Raw genomic sequence first — 16,846 nt, 5'->3', positions numbered from 1 at the left:
TGTCAGTCAGGGCAAGCTTGCGTCGTGGAACGTCGCACGGCGGAAAGCCGCGAGGATGAGGCACGATGCCACAACACACCGCCTGCACAAACAGGACTGGGGGGGGAAGTGAGGGGGGGGGATAAGCAACCACCACACTGCGGAGATATCGGAATGTCAATGGCAGGAAAATAAGGAAGGAGGAATGGAAGGGAAAGAACGGATAGAAAAATAAGAGGAAGGAGAGATGGGCTTGTCGCAAGTTGATGGGGGGGGAACTCTCGAAGTCACGCGTATGGTATTGTATTTGTGTGTTACACCCTTTTTCTTTTTTCTTTTTACCTTTCTGTTTCTTCTTTTTCTTCTTTCTTTTTTGTTGGTGACTTCAAATGTACCAATGGGAATATTATTGTTGATTCCACAAATCAATAAATCAATAATAATGTATTGTTATTTTAGGTATTCTGTGGTCTTAGGCCGCCAACCCTAGGATAGGCCAATTGACAATGTTACATACATATGTACTGACAGAGTACGGGTCAGGCTGAGGTAGCTCCCACATCCACACATCTATTGACCCCTCATAGAGTTTTGAAACTATATTGACCAGAATCTAGAATGTATTTGTGCGATATAGGGTCGGAACCCATCCATTAACATATATTTACTTCCGATGCATAAAGCAGCTAATAGAACTACCAATGGAAACAAGCGAATCCTCATTGGTACAGGTACATATGTATAATACATCATCTTGTACGATCAACTGCATTATCAGCCATTCACGCCGTCCCAAAGGGCTTGTGTCATTGTTCAGATCATGCATACATACTAGGTAGTACGTTACTTGGTATCCTGCTCTTAGTTATCTCTAGTTAGGGTCAATAGATAATTTACATGTGTATGTAGACACTACCTTCAGATGTCATATCTGAGGTCATAGGTCAACTACAACAATATCTGGTTCCATGGGAACTTCCTCTGTCAGGTGGGGCTTTCCTATTTTAGCTGCCGTCTTTCTAACGCTTATTGGGCCCGCTCAGTAGATCCTAGTGACTCAGTGTAGTCTCCGACACCCCTTAGGGTAAATATATACCGCTGTAGCGATAATTAGACATTCTCAAATGATGTGATGATCTTGCAGGCATTGGGGTGGTAAAATTGCCTTATGTAATCAACCGATGCAGCCCTCTGGGGCTGGAGGCATGGGCTGATAGTTTGCGGCCTTCATTCCAACCTTAATAAATTTCTTACAATCATTGTAGAGACAACATTGAGAGCCGCCTGGTGCCTGGCATGAAACAGTCTATGCATTGGATCAAGAATGGTGTTCAGCCGCACAACTCAGATTGCCATTATATATATTTAAGAACAACACTATCAAGTGGCCATAGCTCGATGTATATTCCTCTGCAAATTTTATATAATTTCCACTGCCCCTTGTGAGATTTACAGAGAGTGAGCAAGACCAGATCATGGATTGCTTGTGGCTGTGAAAGGACAATGTATAAAAGCCCGACTGCCCACGTTTATACCGAATACAATGGCTCGAGACAGCAGCCTGTCTGATCGTATTGTTTGGTTTAAGTGGTAGCTACCATGGATCTTGACTGAATCTCATTAATACTTCTTGGTATATTCGATTTCCAATCAGCGTTGCGTTTGAATGTTGGTTAGCGCCCTTGGATTTGGTAAATGAATCAGACGGATATGCTATGATAGACACCTGTCTTGTGAAATAATGTGATATCTATGCATATGAAAAGAGCATCAGCATTCTGTCTCATGGTATTCGCCAGTCTGGCCGCTGTCTCTGTCGGGCCGGCTATTTCCTCCGCCCTTCTAACAACATTTTCACATTGGTTCCAGCCTTCAGCTCCAACACTAGTCGCTCTACTCCTGCCACTCTTTGTACCTGAATGCTGGCCATCTCATAGTAAGGCTCTAACTACGAGCAATATGGCCTAGTAACTCCAGACCACAGTTATCTCAGTCCTTGGGCCTTCTTAGGTCTTCAACGGTATTGCTGAAGTCTCTTTCTGTAGGTTGTTCGAGGCGGTGATAAAGTTAGGCGTCACGTTGGTTGGGCTGCCGTATTTTGGGGGTAGCAGGGTTGTTCGTGCTGTGCTTAGTGGGCCTGATGCCCATCCCCTATAGAGAAGCCCCGGAGAGACTAACAAATTGTGCATGGAAGACCTGAACGAGCGCAGGAATACAATCCATGGATAATAGAAATGACCCATTGTCCTACAACACAAAGTGTACCTATGTAGGAATATAAATAGAGAGTGGAGCTGAAGTGGAAAGGGGACAGAGGCAAGGGCCTTATCAATCGGGTACTTATCAGTGTGAGGGATGAATCCTTTTTATGGCTGTGTTATATTTGTATGTCCTATGTATTATGATTCCCATATTCATAAACCACAGGTAGTATACATATATAACCATGTGATTGTATGGCATGGAATTGGAGGTCAATTCCCAATGATCAATGGATCTTAAGTACATAAATACATATATGTACTCGTTACTGCGGCCTGAACACTCGAGTAACACGTTGCCCCGGTCCATTGTACATCGTTACAGGGTTATACAGTAATATATGGTATTTATGGTATTTGGAGGGTAATCCGCTTTTGATCATCGGTTCCGGTGCGGTAAGGCGCCAAGTGACAGGAGGCTGGGCATCATCTTCACACATGCTTGGCACCCTCACTCGCTTCTGCCCTATTTCTCACTTTCTGTCCTCACTCCCTCGGTGACTTGGCCTATCATACTCATGCAGTCCCCAGGCGTTTCAAGAACCCAGTTCCCCTACCCTGAACAGTTGGATCAACAAACATCCCCAGAGCGACCCTCGGGGTCTGGCAGTGCCGACACATCCATGGCTTCCCAACAGTCCGGCCGCAGTTCCTCCGCCTCGTCTCGATCCCAGTCCACCAAGAATCAGGTAAGTCTCTGGCTGCCTGGCAATTGCCTACATTTCGACGGCTAATGAACCTGTGTTTCCCCCCACCGCACAGCCCGATAAGCAAATATCCCAGATCGAAAAGAGCGTGACGCACCTCTTGGTCGCGACAAAACAACTCCTCGAAACCTTGACGCAATGGTCTCGCAAGCAAGCGTCGGAGAATGATGTGTCGGATGTGTACGTTCGATTGGGCTATGAATTTAACTTGGCTTGTCGGGCCTTCAGTGCCATCGGAGTCGACACCTCAGATCTCGGTCCCGTACCAGACCTGCTCCGCACGATACTTGAAGACACTCTTAGTCAAGATGCATCTTCCCAGAGCCTCGATAGATACCTTCCCCGAATCCGAGATATAATCATCAACTTGTTAAAAGGGCTGAAGAAGAAGCAAGCTCGCTTAAGGTCCCGGCACCAGCGCGAAGATGGCCGGCCCGCACCAGGACGGCAAGCCAGTGCAGGAAGCATCGCTAGTGGGCAGGCGATTGGTCAGTTGTATGATGAGGCTGCAGCATCCACCATGCCATCGACAGCCCAGTCGACATCCCAGTCCCCCAGAAGATCGAACCGACGGTATGGCAGCGGTGGATCACTGGAGGATCAACCCGCCATTGCTCGAACCTCCTCGGCACCTTCGACAACCGAACCGCGCGCAAACTACGCCGAAAGAGAAACCTCGCGGCGAGAGGCCCAGCAAATGCTGTCTCAACCCACCCCCTTCGATAATGATACAACCCCTCGAGCCAACGCACCCAACAATACTTCGCCTTCAACATATATTACACCCACAGGGTTCTCTGCACCTCCGCCTCCACCTCCGCCTAAAGAAGATGACGCATTGGGTGCTTTGCAAAGAAGTGGGGAGCTTGAGCGGCGTGCCTCGCGTCGATTCTCTGCTTATCAGATTCAAAAGCATTTGGGCACATCGACCAACGGGGTTCCTGTCCTGCCTACTCAGAACTCTCCCATTCCCAATCGCGGTCGTGATGTCCGCGAATCCTTAAACGCAGTTCGTCTGCGGGGCTCATTTGCCCATACCAGACAACGATCCAACAACCGCTTACAGGAAGCCGCCAAGAGTGCGCAAGCCCCTCCACCCGCAAATATTCCGGATGTCGTGGAAGAAGAACGCACCCCTCCAGCTGCCGCACCTCCATTAGGACCACAAGGGATCGATACCGCACCATCCGAGGCGCCCAGCGAAGCGCATGCTCCTGGCGAAAAAGCCGATACAGTGGAAGCTACAATCGTTCCTCCTCCCATCATTCCCGCGCCCCAAGAGAAACCAACGCTCGAAGACGCTTTCGAGCCCGCAAAACCAACACCCCAAACCCCGAAGGGGGACTCTTTTCGGACCGTCCGCCGAGGTCGGAACACCTCTATCAGCCATTCAATTTGCTACTGAGCAACCCTCACCAGGCAAAGAGCTGACGCTGTTTCTGCAATACAAAAGCAAAATTAAGAAGTATGTGCTCCCGGATGGCATTGCAGAACTCACCATTGGGCGCCTGCAGCTCGCTTTTATTGAAAAGTTTGCCTGGAATACCCACGATAATGGCGTTGATTTGCCGGAAATTTATATCCAAGACCCGATTTCAGGCATCCGACATGAACTAGAAGATCTTGCCGATGTCAAAGATCGGTCTGTCTTGGTGCTTAATGTTGACAACCTCGATGAGGTCAAGAAACATTTCGATGATAGCCTCGGAAGCGTGCGCCTCCTGGTCGAAGGCGTCAAAGAGACGCTTTCCGGCCAAGGAAATATCATCCAGCGGGTTTCGGATCGCCAGCTTGAAGCTGCCAAAGAAATCGCTCGCTTAGCTGCTTCTCCTCCAGCAAACTCTGGTCCGGCTGCCATTGGAGGGAATTCAAAAGCATCGATTGCCGGAAGCGGATCTCAAATTGCGGAGCTTCAGAGCTTGCGCCGTGACTTGGCTGTCCTGCGACAGACCTACTCCAACTTTACTGCAGACATCACCGGTTCTATGAGTGCAGTCCGCGCCAAGGCAAGCAAGGTCAAGACTGCCGCCGATGACGTCGCTACCCCCTCTTATGAAGGTGACGCTGGTCGTGCACGGGTTAACACTGGCAAGAAGGAACTTGCAGCTGAATCTGAGCGCCTGGTCGCTCGCGTCGATGATCTCCAAGATTTGGTTGAGGATCTTCGGAAGGATGTTGTGACTCGCGGTGTTCGTCCTCTCCCAAGACAATTGGAGGGTGTCAGCCGCGACATTAGCATGGTCATGAAAGAAATTAAGAAAATGCAGGACTTCCTGGGTCGCGAGAAGCCCATCTGGACTAAGATCTGGGAGAAGGAGCTACAGCTGGTTTGCGAAGAACGAGACCAGCTTACCATGCAGGAGGACCTTGCTGCCGACTTGCAAGACGACCTCGAGAAGGCAACCCAGACTTTCGCCTTGGTCGAGCAAGCCACGAAGGAGCAGGTCTTGACAAATGCAACTGGTGGCACCGCGGTCCGCGCTCCATCCAGGACTCTTGGAATCGACCCAACCATTGATCCCATGAAAGCCAAGGACGGTGTCCTAGGCGAGGTCCGTGCTTTGCAACCCAACCATGAAAGCCGACTCGAGGCCATTGAGCGAGCCGAGAAAGCACGAAAGAAGGAGCTTGAGACTCGGCGAATCGGTCTTTTCCAGAAGGAACTCGGTGCATTTGTCGAAGAAGGCAAGTTGAAGAAGAGCGGTGGTTTTGAAGAGACTGAGCGTCTCCGTACTGCGAAGGATGACCGCATCCGCAAAGAAGTTTGGGATAGACAGCAGGCCCGCAATGCCGAGATGGCGAAGGCAGAGGCGGAAGCTGCTGCTGCGCAGGCAGCGGAGCAAAACAAGGAGGGTGAGGGTGATAACGACCAGCAAGAAGGCGAAACGGAGGCGACCCCGGAGGATGGAGACGAGGCAGAGAAGGCAGAGAAGGCAGAAGAGCCCAAGTCGCCATCTTCCGACGCGGCAAAGCCACTCCCCAAATCGCCGGAGGAAGACAACGGTGCCTCCGAACAGCCCTCTGCCTGATCCTGTTCATTCATCCTCCATCCCATCCTGAGTCTGATCATCCCTGACCCTACGAAGCTTCATGCGGAAATTCTCATTACCAAGCGCAAGTGAAATTGGATTCACACGTTTATTTTATCATATTTTTTGTTTTACTGCATTTGACCTCGCATTAGGGCCTTGGTTTTGGTCGTTTTATTTCCGTTGATACCTTTTGGCGTGTTTCCTGTGCGAGAGCCCCTCATGTCATTTACTGACGATACCCTGCCATACTTTGTGGTGTGCTAGTAGCATTTAGTTTTTGATTTTGCGAATGATATGAGCACATCTGAAGTTAGTCTTGGATGTTCCTGTTCAGTCTGGAGTGGTAATAATTGGAAGTAGTCTGTTGATATTGTACTACGTAGACTAATATAGAGATAGAGAATCATGCCCAATGCTCTAACCAACTAATAGGAATGCTCCCACTAACTACTACTGCTGCCTTGACCTGTCTGTCCTGCAAGCTAATGCATAGCGGTGTGCGCCTCCTGCACCCCCCAGCCACCTTTGCATGCAGATTTATAGAAAGCCCAATGCGCCCTTAATTTATTCCTAGATCGACAAACATCTTTCCTCAAACCTGTCAGGCTCGACTGGATTACACGTTGAAGGGGCACAAGACTATATATTTGCACTATTGGGCCCACCAACTTAACTCGAAATTTCATTCTCAACCAGCTCATCCACAGCCTTTGTTAGTGAAACACACTTCTGAAACAACTATCCAACTACGAGTTAGCCTCCAACCCGACTATTTCCACTAGTCTCAACCTAAACAAACTCGAGATCTATCCTGGTCGCGATGCTCGGCGGCAGCATGCAGATCCTCCACGCCCTCACCGTGTTCTGCTCACTACCACAGTTTGCAACGCTGGTTTCAGCAGAAAAGATAAATCCTTCAGGTGATCAAGAATCCAAAGAGGCTGAGACACCACTACCAGCAAACCTTATCCTACAGCGCAATGCCGCTATAGCATCCCAACTCGCAGCAGGACCAGCCCTCGGCGTGAAGAAAATGAGCGACGACGAAGGCGAGAAATTCTTCCTCGACTACTGGAGTTTCGGGGATGTCTCTTCTTCAGGTAACATATCTGAGGGACACCTCTCCGACGACGGATTTTCCCCAGCGCGCTTTGTGGCCCAATCATACCCGTTCGGGCCATCTTACTCCTTGGGCACAGATGGGGGCAGTCAATTCCTTCCACCGGGGAACAGTCACAGTGCAAACAATCTGCTCGAGAAACGAGACTTCAAGTGTCCGACTGGGACATTGGCGTGCACATCCATCGGTCGATCCGATCGCTGCTGTGGGTCCGGGGAGACGTGCGAGATCGTCGCCGATACGGGGCACGGCGATGTGGGCTGCTGTCCTACCTGGAAGACGTGCTCTGGGAAGATTGGGTCGTGTCAGAGTGGGTATACGGCTTGCTCACAGGCTCTGGGGGGTGGATGTTGTATTCCGGGATATGACTGCGTGGAAAGGGGATGTGAGTGTTTTCCCGTTTTCCTTTGCTCGTGGCCAGATTGTTAATGGGATTTGGGAATATGAGCATTTACTAATTGTCCGAGTAGGTGCATACATCACTGTTATTACGGTGACTCTTCATTCGACCGTGATGTTGTCTACTGTGACCTACTCGACCAAACCGCAGGATACTACTTCCACTTCGGCTTCCTTCTCTTCCTCGACGACCTCTTCTCTTAGCAGCAAGACCACAACAAACGATGGCTTGGCGCCGCCGGCACGGCCTACGAACCTGTCAACAGTAACCAGTGCTACCCGCGGCGACGACGTCTGCCCGACTGGTTTCTATGCTTGCTCTGCTGTCTACCACGGTGGCTGCTGCCGCACCGGACGAGATTGTGATACGACTTCATGCCCGAACATACCTTCGACAACCGTCGTATCAGACGGTGTGACTATTGTAGCGCCCGCCGCGACCACGACGGCAGCGGAGCACACTGGCGGGAACCGGTGCGCCCAGGGCTGGTTTCACTGTGCTGACACCGTGGGCGGAGGATGCTGTCCTATGGGATTCGCATGTGGTTCCAGCTGTACTGCAAGGGACACCGCGTTTGCGACGACTGTCGCCAAGGAACAAGCGACGGCGAGTAGTGGAGATGGTGTGGTGCATCGGGTTAGCAAAATGATGTTGGGAATGATGATTGGAATGAATGTGGGAGTTTGGATATTATGAAAAACACAGAAGACATGATACAGATGAATTGATATGAATTGATGACAATAAATCACAATAAACCTGCAAACAGCCAATGTGAATTTTATAGAAGCTCTCCCCACGGGGGTTTAGTAATCGGGGCTAAACGTTTAGGTACGAAGACTTACCGGCTGCTGCACTCGGACCTGATCACCGAATCTCGCCGACACCGGCAACCTCCTCTTTTCTCACTTCTTCTTTCTCTCCCAACCCTTCATTTTTGGTCTTGTGAGTGAATATCTAGGTTGATCTCATTTGATCGCAAAGCTGTGGTTTTCGATGGCTTTGCGATCCCAATATTGTCCAATTATGGACCCATACTGACAATCCCACAGCTCAAGCCGCCATCATGTCCGAGACTGCCCAGAAGCCGCTCCCCTTCGTCTACCAGTTCGCCGCCGGTGCGGTGGCTGGTGTTTCAGAGGTATGTGTCTCTTGCTTTTGCTTTGAGAAGCGATTCCGACTTGATTAGTCGAGTTGGAACCCCCACGAGGTGCTCTATTGACTAACGCGTCTCTCCCCGCACGAGCAGATCCTGGTCATGTACGGCTGTCCCCGCCCCTTCTTTGGTCGCATAACTACTTCTGTTGGAGATATGCTTGGTATATTGTGAAAATTGGACTCAATTGACGATGGATGACTCGCAGGTACCCTCTGGACGTCCTCAAGACCCGAATGTAAGCAAACCACCGGTCGCAATGAGCACTGACCTCATATGGCATGAGCTAACGATATCCTCTTACAGTCAGCTTCAGACTGGAGCCCCTGTTCCTGGTGTCGATCACTACAATGGCATGTTCGACTGCTTCCGCAAGATTGTTAAGAACGAGGGGTATGTCATCGCCCTGCGAACCAACCACGGCTCTCTGTCTAACATGCGACAATGAATGCAGTGCCTCCCGTCTATACCGTGGTATCTCCGCGCCCATCCTGATGGAGGCACCGAAGCGTGCGACCAAGTTCGCCGCCAACGACAGCTGGGGAAGTTTCTATCGCAACCTGTTCGGTGTGGACAAGCAGACCCAAAGCCTGGCCACTTTGACTGGAGCCACAGCCGGTGCGACTGAAGCCTTCGTGGTGGTTCCGTTCGAGCTCGTGAAGATTCGTCTGCAGGATAAGGCCCAGGCCCACAAGTACAACGGCATGTTCGACGTGGTGAAGAAGATCGTGGCCGCAGAGGGCCCGCTCGCAATGTACAATGGCCTTGAGTCGACCATGTGGCGCCACGTCCTGTGGAACGCTGGTTACTTCGGTTGTATCTTCCAGGTCCGCGCACAGCTGCCTGCCGTGGAGCCCGGCAACAAGAACCAGCAGACCCTCAACGACCTGATCGCCGGTTCTATCGGTGGTACCACCGGTACTATCCTCAACACCCCCATGGACGTTGTCAAGTCCCGCATCCAGAACACCACCAAGGTTCCTGGTCAGGTCGCCAAGTACAACTGGGCCTGGCCTGCTCTCGGCACCGTGATGAAGGAGGAGGGCTTCTCTGCCCTGTACAAGGGTTTCACGCCTAAGGTTCTGCGTCTCGGCCCTGGCGGTGGTATCCTGCTTGTTGTTTACACTGGTGTCATGGATTTCTTCCGCAAGATGCGCGATGGAAACTAAAATTTTCATTTTCGTTTCCACGCTTGTGGTTGAATGATTGATAGCGAAAGTGTTTCCCAAAAGCAACATCCATGTGAGCGGCCATTCGCCTCTGACCCTGACCCCTTTGCCCCGATACCCTCTTCCACTATCCTTTTCCACCTTGGATTCAGAGTTGATAGAACATGTGGAGGAAGTTGTGGTTTTTGGTTTCTTGTCTTTCGATACTACCCTCTTGGTATTACATAGAGAACGGCCAGTAGATGGACATAAAAACAAAATAAAACAATAAATTCATGTGTTTAGTCTATTTCTATCAGTATGTAAATCTTTGTACATATTTATCTGCCCAAATTGAAGACAAGGAGTTGAACAATACTCCATGCAAGGCAGCGCAAAGGAACACCCTCAAGATGCACAACCTCATGCAACTCCCTCAGCAGAAGGCCCCAAGTCCTCCTTCCCAGACCGATCAACCTCAACCTTCTCCTCAGGCTCCCACATAGCCTCTCTCATAAACTTACTCCTCTCCCGAATCTGCGGGCCCTTCCAAACCAAAATAACAGGAACAACCGACAACGCAACTCCAATAAACCCAAGCAAAGTCCCAGCCCATCCAAACCCAAGATTCGAAAACAACTGAGGCGAAGCAAGCGGCAAAAACGCCCCAAAAGCATTCCTCCCAAGCGAAGCAGCCGACAAAGCCGACGCCGCATACCGCTCATAAGCATCAGTCAGATAATTAACAACAGCCATATAAATCGAATAAATCCCAATTCCCGCAGCCGTGATACCAATCGTCGGCACAATCCAATGAATATCCGGCTGACTAGCCCATCCATACCAGAACAGACCCGCCGCAAAGAGCAAACTACCCGGGATGGAAGTGTACAGTCTCGCCTCGGGGATAGGTTTACCGGGTTTCTCTTTGTTGCGTCGCGAAGAGCGGAGATAGTACCAGTCTTGTAGTGGGTTGATCATTGTCCCGATGATCGCGCCTACCGAGATGGCGAGCTGGACTAGGCCTGTGGACAGCGTGCCCCAGCCGTAGTTTGTTGAGTAGGTTTGTACCACGCTGGAGAAGAAGAGATAGAGGATTCCCCAGGCGAAACTTATCCATAAGGTGAAGAAGGTTACGACCGGCTCGGTTAGGAGCATGCTTGTTGGCCGTTGGAAGGAGATTTTCAGGAGACGGAGTTTGCTTGGTGCGTCTATTTCGGCGGCGGCGTAGACGGGCAGGTTGGTTTCTTTGCGGATCTTGCGTGCGCGTTTCTTGAGGATCACGTCTGGGCGGGTTTCGTTGAGGATTAGCCAGAAGACTGGGATTAGGGCTGCGTTGTAGATGATTTGGACGTAGAAGATCCTGTGCGGAGGTTGTTAGTATGGTGGTGCTTTACTTTTGTTTCTTGAATATTTGAGATACAAATATCGGGGAACATGGGGGTTGTAACTTACCAACGCCACGGCTCCGATTTTTGAATCTGGACAATGGCAGACCCAATAAAGGGACCAAGTGCAATACCCACAACACTGGTAAAGCCGAATATAGACATCGGGAGACTGCGAGCGTGATCACCGAACCACACATCGGAGATACTTCCACCGACGATATTGATCGAGACGGAAGAAGCACCACCACCGAAGAACCGAGTTACCACGAGTGTTGCGAAGTTCTTTGCGAACGCGGAGGGGAAGAGCGAAATGACGAGGATCACATATGCCACGAAGTATCCTGGCATACGGCCGGAGGCCTCGGTCAGAGGGACGAAGATCAGTGGCCAGAACGCAGCGCCCATATTCCAGGACGTGGTGGCCCAGTACAGGTTCGGGAAGGGCTCGTTCTGGACGTTGAATTCTTTCCCCATCCAGTCGTTGCCGGAACCGTAGGTTCCTGCGGGGAGACCGGTCAGGATAGAGCTAGTGGGTTGTTGGTTAGTTACACGTTTGTTCAGTTTAGTGTGTTGAGATGGCATTTCTTACATGAAGCATACGGTGATCGTGAGCAGCCATTTGTATCTGAGGCTCCAGTTGAAGGGATTCTCGGGATCATCGGGCCCGTCCCAGGTGTGGATTTGGATATCCTTGTATGCGGGCATTTCCTCGCTGACATCTTGGTTCAGCATTCTCCCGATTCTGTTAGGGTGTTAGTACAACAGTTTCGCCTTGTTCTACGCCGCGTAGAAACATGGGCGATGAGGGATGGGGATACTGACTTAGCCATCAGGCCGGATTTCTTCTGTTCCTTCGGAGAAACAGGCTTCTCAACCGGCGAGGGCGTTTCGGTGACAAGCTGTTCAGCCTCATAGACCGAATTTCCACGGATCTCGTCTTGATCCGCCATGACGAGCAAACTGCTATAGCTTCCTTTCCTCAACGGGTTGGAGTGTCAAACCTGTTGAAAGGAGCAAAAAAGGCAAGGCAGGGGATAAAAAGGAACGACAATCGGAACAATCGGCGACAGATGCCCTTGCATAATTATTATGGAACCTTGGAACATCCAGGGCTTGCCCTGGTGGAAAATACCTAACTCCGAAAACCGAGTACGAAGTATGTAAGTCGGCATGCCGAAAGTCAAGATCCGACATCCACATCGGGTACCCGGTCGCAAGGGCGAACGTTGATTGGCACCCACTTGCATCCACTGCTACTCAGGATCCACTTGATGTGATTTTATGGTGCTTAATTATTTTTAAAATCTTTTTAATAGCGCCACTGACATATGACTTCCGGTTACTAGTCCCAGTTTTATATCCCTTTTTGAACGAACCAGATCTAGCCAGCCTGTGCCTTGTTTTGGTATTCCCGAAGTTCCTCCACTGGTGCCTTCAAACTTTGCACTGGTGGCGTCATTTTAAGGCTGTTTGGTTTGCTCGGTTCAAGTCGGATTCTTAATGTACCGATCAAAGCGAGAATATGTCCGACACACGTCCGTTTCGGTTTTATGGATTTATAGCATAATCATTCCAGGCCGCAAGATATTAGGTCTGATATTTTTTGGAGCTTAATCAACCACGTTACATCCCTCGTACTCTATCTAGCAAAGCAAAACTCTAAGGCATATAAAAAAGACATATCTCTTCAGACAACCAATACATGCTGGAAACAGTCCGATCCAACTGGAATGGCACAAAAGCCAGAAGCTCTACATATTCCACGATGGCGTAGGCTGATTACCAGATCACTGAATGAGAGAAAAGCAAAAAAACTGACCGACGCAGGGATCGAACCTGCAATCTCTTGATTCGTAGTCAAGCGCCTTGCCATTGGGCCAGCCGGCCTGCTATGTTCTATTCGGCATAGAAGTGTATTATCAGTGGAAACAGAGTTTTCTAGGGCAAGCCCCACTTTTATGTCCGCACTGGGACTTTTGTATTCGGCCGCTTAAGCGGCCGTAGTCTTCTTGGTGCTCTTTTTGGTAGTCTTTTTAGATGTCTAGTTATATAGACATTTCCTCCCCTTCTTAGTTCGTTGGGCAGAAAGCAGAAAAGGACAATAAAAAGGCTTAATTTGCGAAAGCAACTTTCCTATGTATAACCTTTGATGCTGGTTTTATACAATGCCCTCATCGTACTCTGTACCACAGAAGCTTAATTGATCAAACTACTGGTCCATGTAAAAATGTCCTTGGAGTGTCTGTAGTAAGCTATAAAGCATACACGGCAAGTGACTCATTACCAATGGTGACTGTCTATGGATTGTATCTATGAAGCTTTATGCTCGGGTTTTGTCAAGACTGTGAAGTTGGAGGTAAGGCTTTTGGATTGAGAATTTGGCCATCACACCTAGCAGGAGTTTAAGGAGGATCTGCTGAAGTGACAGAGGAGCGAAAAGTGGTTGGGGAAGAAGAAGAAGGAGAAGGACAAGGTAAATGAAGGCTTTGCGTAGGGATTGTCATCTTCAGGCTAGTCTCTGGGAGCGCTCAAGATGATTCTAAGGCGAAATTGGCAGATCCTTGGGAAGTGAAGGTGAAGTGAGAAACATCGAAACAAGATACCTAAGTAAGAATGTCAATAGAGGCGGACAAGAAGGGAACGTCAAAATTTATGGTGGTCTCGAAGTTCGTTGGAGAGTTGAAAAAGACTAGGAGGTATTTGGAAGAACTATCTGATGACGAAGTGCTCGGGAGAAACCTCAATTGTGGGATAGATAAAATGTATGTAGAGAGGGCTGTTCGGAACCAAGGCCCTATGTACATACGTATACTTGTGGACGTGGACCTATATAGACCACTGGAAACAAGCGCAGGCCAACGTCCACTGAAACCCCTGGGTGGGAAGGTAAACGATCAGACAAGACATGAACGGCCCATTGCCCTTTGCACACTGTTCACACTCCTCTCCGACCGGAGCCTCATGACCAATCAACTGCCCCAAAACCGCCCGAGTATGGATGACCGTCGACATCTCGGTTGGACGCCAATCTACCTGCACGATAGAATGAATGTGCCGAGGGTCCTGGGGGTTGACTAATTGCCCATCCGTGTAGAGAATTAATTGATCTTTCCTCGCTGAATCCTTTCGATTCTGTTCCTCTGCATCATTTGGATTCTGCCCCTCTTCTTCCGATTTTCTCTGCTTTTTGGTAGGTCTATCAGAATTTCCCATGAACCTGATGCATGGAATCCAGGACTTAATAGAGCCAGGTGGCACTCAAAGTCGACCCTACTTCTTCAGTTGGTGCAGCTCGGGCTGAGCCTTGTGTAGCTCCTTCACCAGCTTGTTGAACCAACAAGGACACCATGCTCATGCTTGCCGCCTTGACAACGTCCTCAAGATTATGCAATTTCTGAGATTGTGTAGCATTAACACGGCGAAGGCTTGCATTCCCAGTCTGTATCATTTGCGGGCTGGTCTTACTCGACTTTGGGTCAATGGCAGCCGTCTTATTCAGACTAGGCCGGTAGAAGTTGCGCTCCTTGGCAAGGCTCCGGATACGGGATCAGGTAAAGTACCTAGGTGCGTAAACAGTTGGCGGTCAATCGTCCGAGGCATGCCAACCGAAGACTTGCTGGCCACGATGAGGTCGACCGTGAATGCGCAGTATCTCCCTTCCCAGCTCGGTGAATCAGTCTCCAGTCTTCTGGTACCAATCAGTCGATTGGTACGAACTCATACTCACTTTATTAGTAGGAGTCATCGTTGTGATAAAGGGTTGGGAGCATGAGGAGAGGACCGGCGATCAGGTGGGTTGGGGGTAGAAGAAAGGAACGGAGAGCAGGGAGTGCACAGATTGGACGGTAGAGAAGAGTACCTAGGTAAGTGAGAGAGTTAAGTGAGAGAGTTATGTCAGAGAGGTAAGTGAGAGAGGTAAGTGAGAAAGGTCTCAATAGGGCTCGTACAACGTTGGTAGTATATTTAACATGCCCAGGTGGACCTGCCATGGGGAATATCCTCTTTAGGCTGACTAGGAAATGTGTCGTACGATCTTGAAGATGATCAAGCAGGAAGAAGCAAGGTACTACGTGCACAGAGTCTCAACATATTTGAAGGAAAAAGTAAGCTGCATGCTCATCTGCCGCAAATTATACTACTCTCGGTGTGATTTGCACGCATCATGAATATATTGATACGAGCGTATAGTGTTTCAAATTATCTGATGGTTAAGTTCCTCCCGGGATTTTACGGCTCTATCCTCACCCCAACTAGTTTAAATCGACTATTGGTGTCTTCAACCGGGCGGATTGGGGATTACATCCACATCCTTGGAATAATTCCGGAGAAAGGACAAGTCTGAAGTCGCATACTTGGATGCACGGGGACATATAAGCAGGTTAGTGACTATGGATTGCCATCTGGATCCGACTACGCATCCATTCGCAATATTAACACTGAAAATGAATGTTGAAGAATCATTAAAGTCGTATCGCTCTGGCTAAAATGTTTTGATCAAATAATGCCCTCGGTGAGCCTCCTGTCTACTGACCCTTCAATTCACGAAGCTCAACCATAGCCTTGTGCAGGCGCTTCGCTACCTCATTGTACTGTGCTCCAAGCGCAGCAAACTTCGACTTTTCCTTGTTTACTTCCTCGTTCATATCCTGCAGCTTCCGCGCCTGGTTGGCGTTGGTTCGGCGGAGGCTCAAATTCTCTGCCTGCAACTTCTGTAGGCTTGTCTTTCCCGTCTTGGGGTCGATGGCGGTTGCCTTGCGTAGGTTGCGTTGGTAGAAGCTACGCTCCTTCGCAAGACTCTGGATCCGCAATCTAGCGTTCTCAAGCTCACGAGAATTTGCGGTAGATGAGGTAGGAGGAGCAATTGTTGCAACGGGAGCAAATGGGGAGACGTGCTGCACATAGCCTTTCTGGTTCGTCAACGCTCTCGGAAGCTGCACGGAGTGAGTGGTGTTTGCCTGTTAAACCAAGTTAGCACATTTTCCCAATACAAATTCGTCAGACATGAGAAGGGACTTACAGTCACATTCGGTGCGGCGTTGGAAGTTGCCATAGTAGCTGCAGGAGGTTGGGGAGGGGAGGGAGTCGGTGGAGTGGGGCTGGGAGTCCCAATCATCTCGACGGACGGCGAGCGAGGAGAGTCAAACAGCGAGTTGGGCGAGTCCGCAACCTGGGTGCCTTGTTCAACTGTCTCTCCTGCAATGGGTTCAGGAGCGGAGGGTGGCACGCCAGCATCCGCCAAATTGGCCTGGGCGATGAGGTTCTCCCACTTGCGGATCTTGTCGGCGTCTGTGTCTTCCGGGGTGTATGCAACACCAATCGAAGGGTCGTAGGTCATCTGCATGTGTGGTGCATGGGCAGGGATATTGTTGGACACTGGCTGAGCAGAGCAGTTGGCAGGTGTGGCTGAAATGGGCTGGTCAAGGCCAGGCATATCAAGGTTATCGAGAGGGATACTGGCGAAGTACTCGTCGAAGCTTTTCATAAGGTCGGGGTTTTCTTCATAGTTAAAGCCATTGGAAGCATTGAAAGGTCCATCGACATCAAGATTGGCAAGACCATTGAGAAAGGCCTGGTCGTCGAAAGCAGGCTGGTCAAGCCCAAAGGCAGCGTGGTTGGGGTCAATCGGAGCCATGTTGGTGAGGAATGAGTATT

General features: G+C 49.8%; 4 protein-coding genes across 4 annotated transcripts; 2 read left to right on the top strand and 2 right to left on the bottom strand.

Annotated features, from left to right (window-relative positions):
- Positions 1-2,758: 2,758 nt before the first annotated feature.
- N7519_000298 (formin-mediated actin nucleation enhancer) lies at positions 2,759-5,976 on the top strand (the record flags this gene model as incomplete). The annotated part of the gene is made up of 3 exons (XM_057287077.1): positions 2,759-2,929; positions 3,003-4,314; positions 4,367-5,976. The coding sequence occupies 3 exons, from the start codon at positions 2,759-2,761 to the stop codon at positions 5,974-5,976; spliced, it is 3,093 nt and encodes a 1,030-aa protein (XP_057153160.1).
- Positions 5,977-6,799: 823 nt separating this feature from the next.
- On the top strand, positions 6,800-9,824 carry N7519_000297 (uncharacterized protein; the record flags this gene model as incomplete). Its single annotated transcript, XM_057287076.1, has 5 exons — positions 6,800-7,484; positions 7,570-8,121; positions 8,552-8,640; positions 8,966-9,048; positions 9,110-9,824. The coding sequence occupies 5 exons, from the start codon at positions 6,800-6,802 to the stop codon at positions 9,822-9,824; spliced, it is 2,124 nt and encodes a 707-aa protein (XP_057153159.1).
- A 402-nt stretch (positions 9,825-10,226) lies between these two features.
- N7519_000296 (uncharacterized protein) lies at positions 10,227-12,144 on the bottom strand (the record flags this gene model as incomplete). Its single annotated transcript, XM_057287075.1, has 4 exons — positions 10,227-11,166; positions 11,259-11,720; positions 11,784-11,936; positions 12,017-12,144. The coding sequence occupies 4 exons, from the start codon at positions 12,142-12,144 to the stop codon at positions 10,227-10,229; spliced, it is 1,683 nt and encodes a 560-aa protein (XP_057153158.1).
- A 3,573-nt stretch (positions 12,145-15,717) lies between these two features.
- On the bottom strand, positions 15,718-16,826 carry N7519_000295 (uncharacterized protein; the record flags this gene model as incomplete). The annotated part of the gene is made up of 2 exons (XM_057287074.1): positions 15,718-16,149; positions 16,212-16,826. 2 exons carry the CDS (start codon positions 16,824-16,826, stop codon positions 15,718-15,720), a joined length of 1,047 nt encoding a protein of 348 aa, XP_057153157.1.
- Positions 16,827-16,846: the final 20 nt, after the last annotated feature.

The sequence above is a fragment of the Penicillium mononematosum genome, assembly GCF_028829835.1.
Source record: "Penicillium mononematosum strain IBT 11891 chromosome Unknown utg000001l:1.0-4488741.0:1.0-4491989.0, whole genome shotgun sequence".
NCBI lineage: Eukaryota > Fungi > Ascomycota > Eurotiomycetes > Eurotiales > Aspergillaceae > Penicillium > Penicillium mononematosum.
This window is presented reverse-complemented; position numbering and strand designations above follow the sequence as displayed.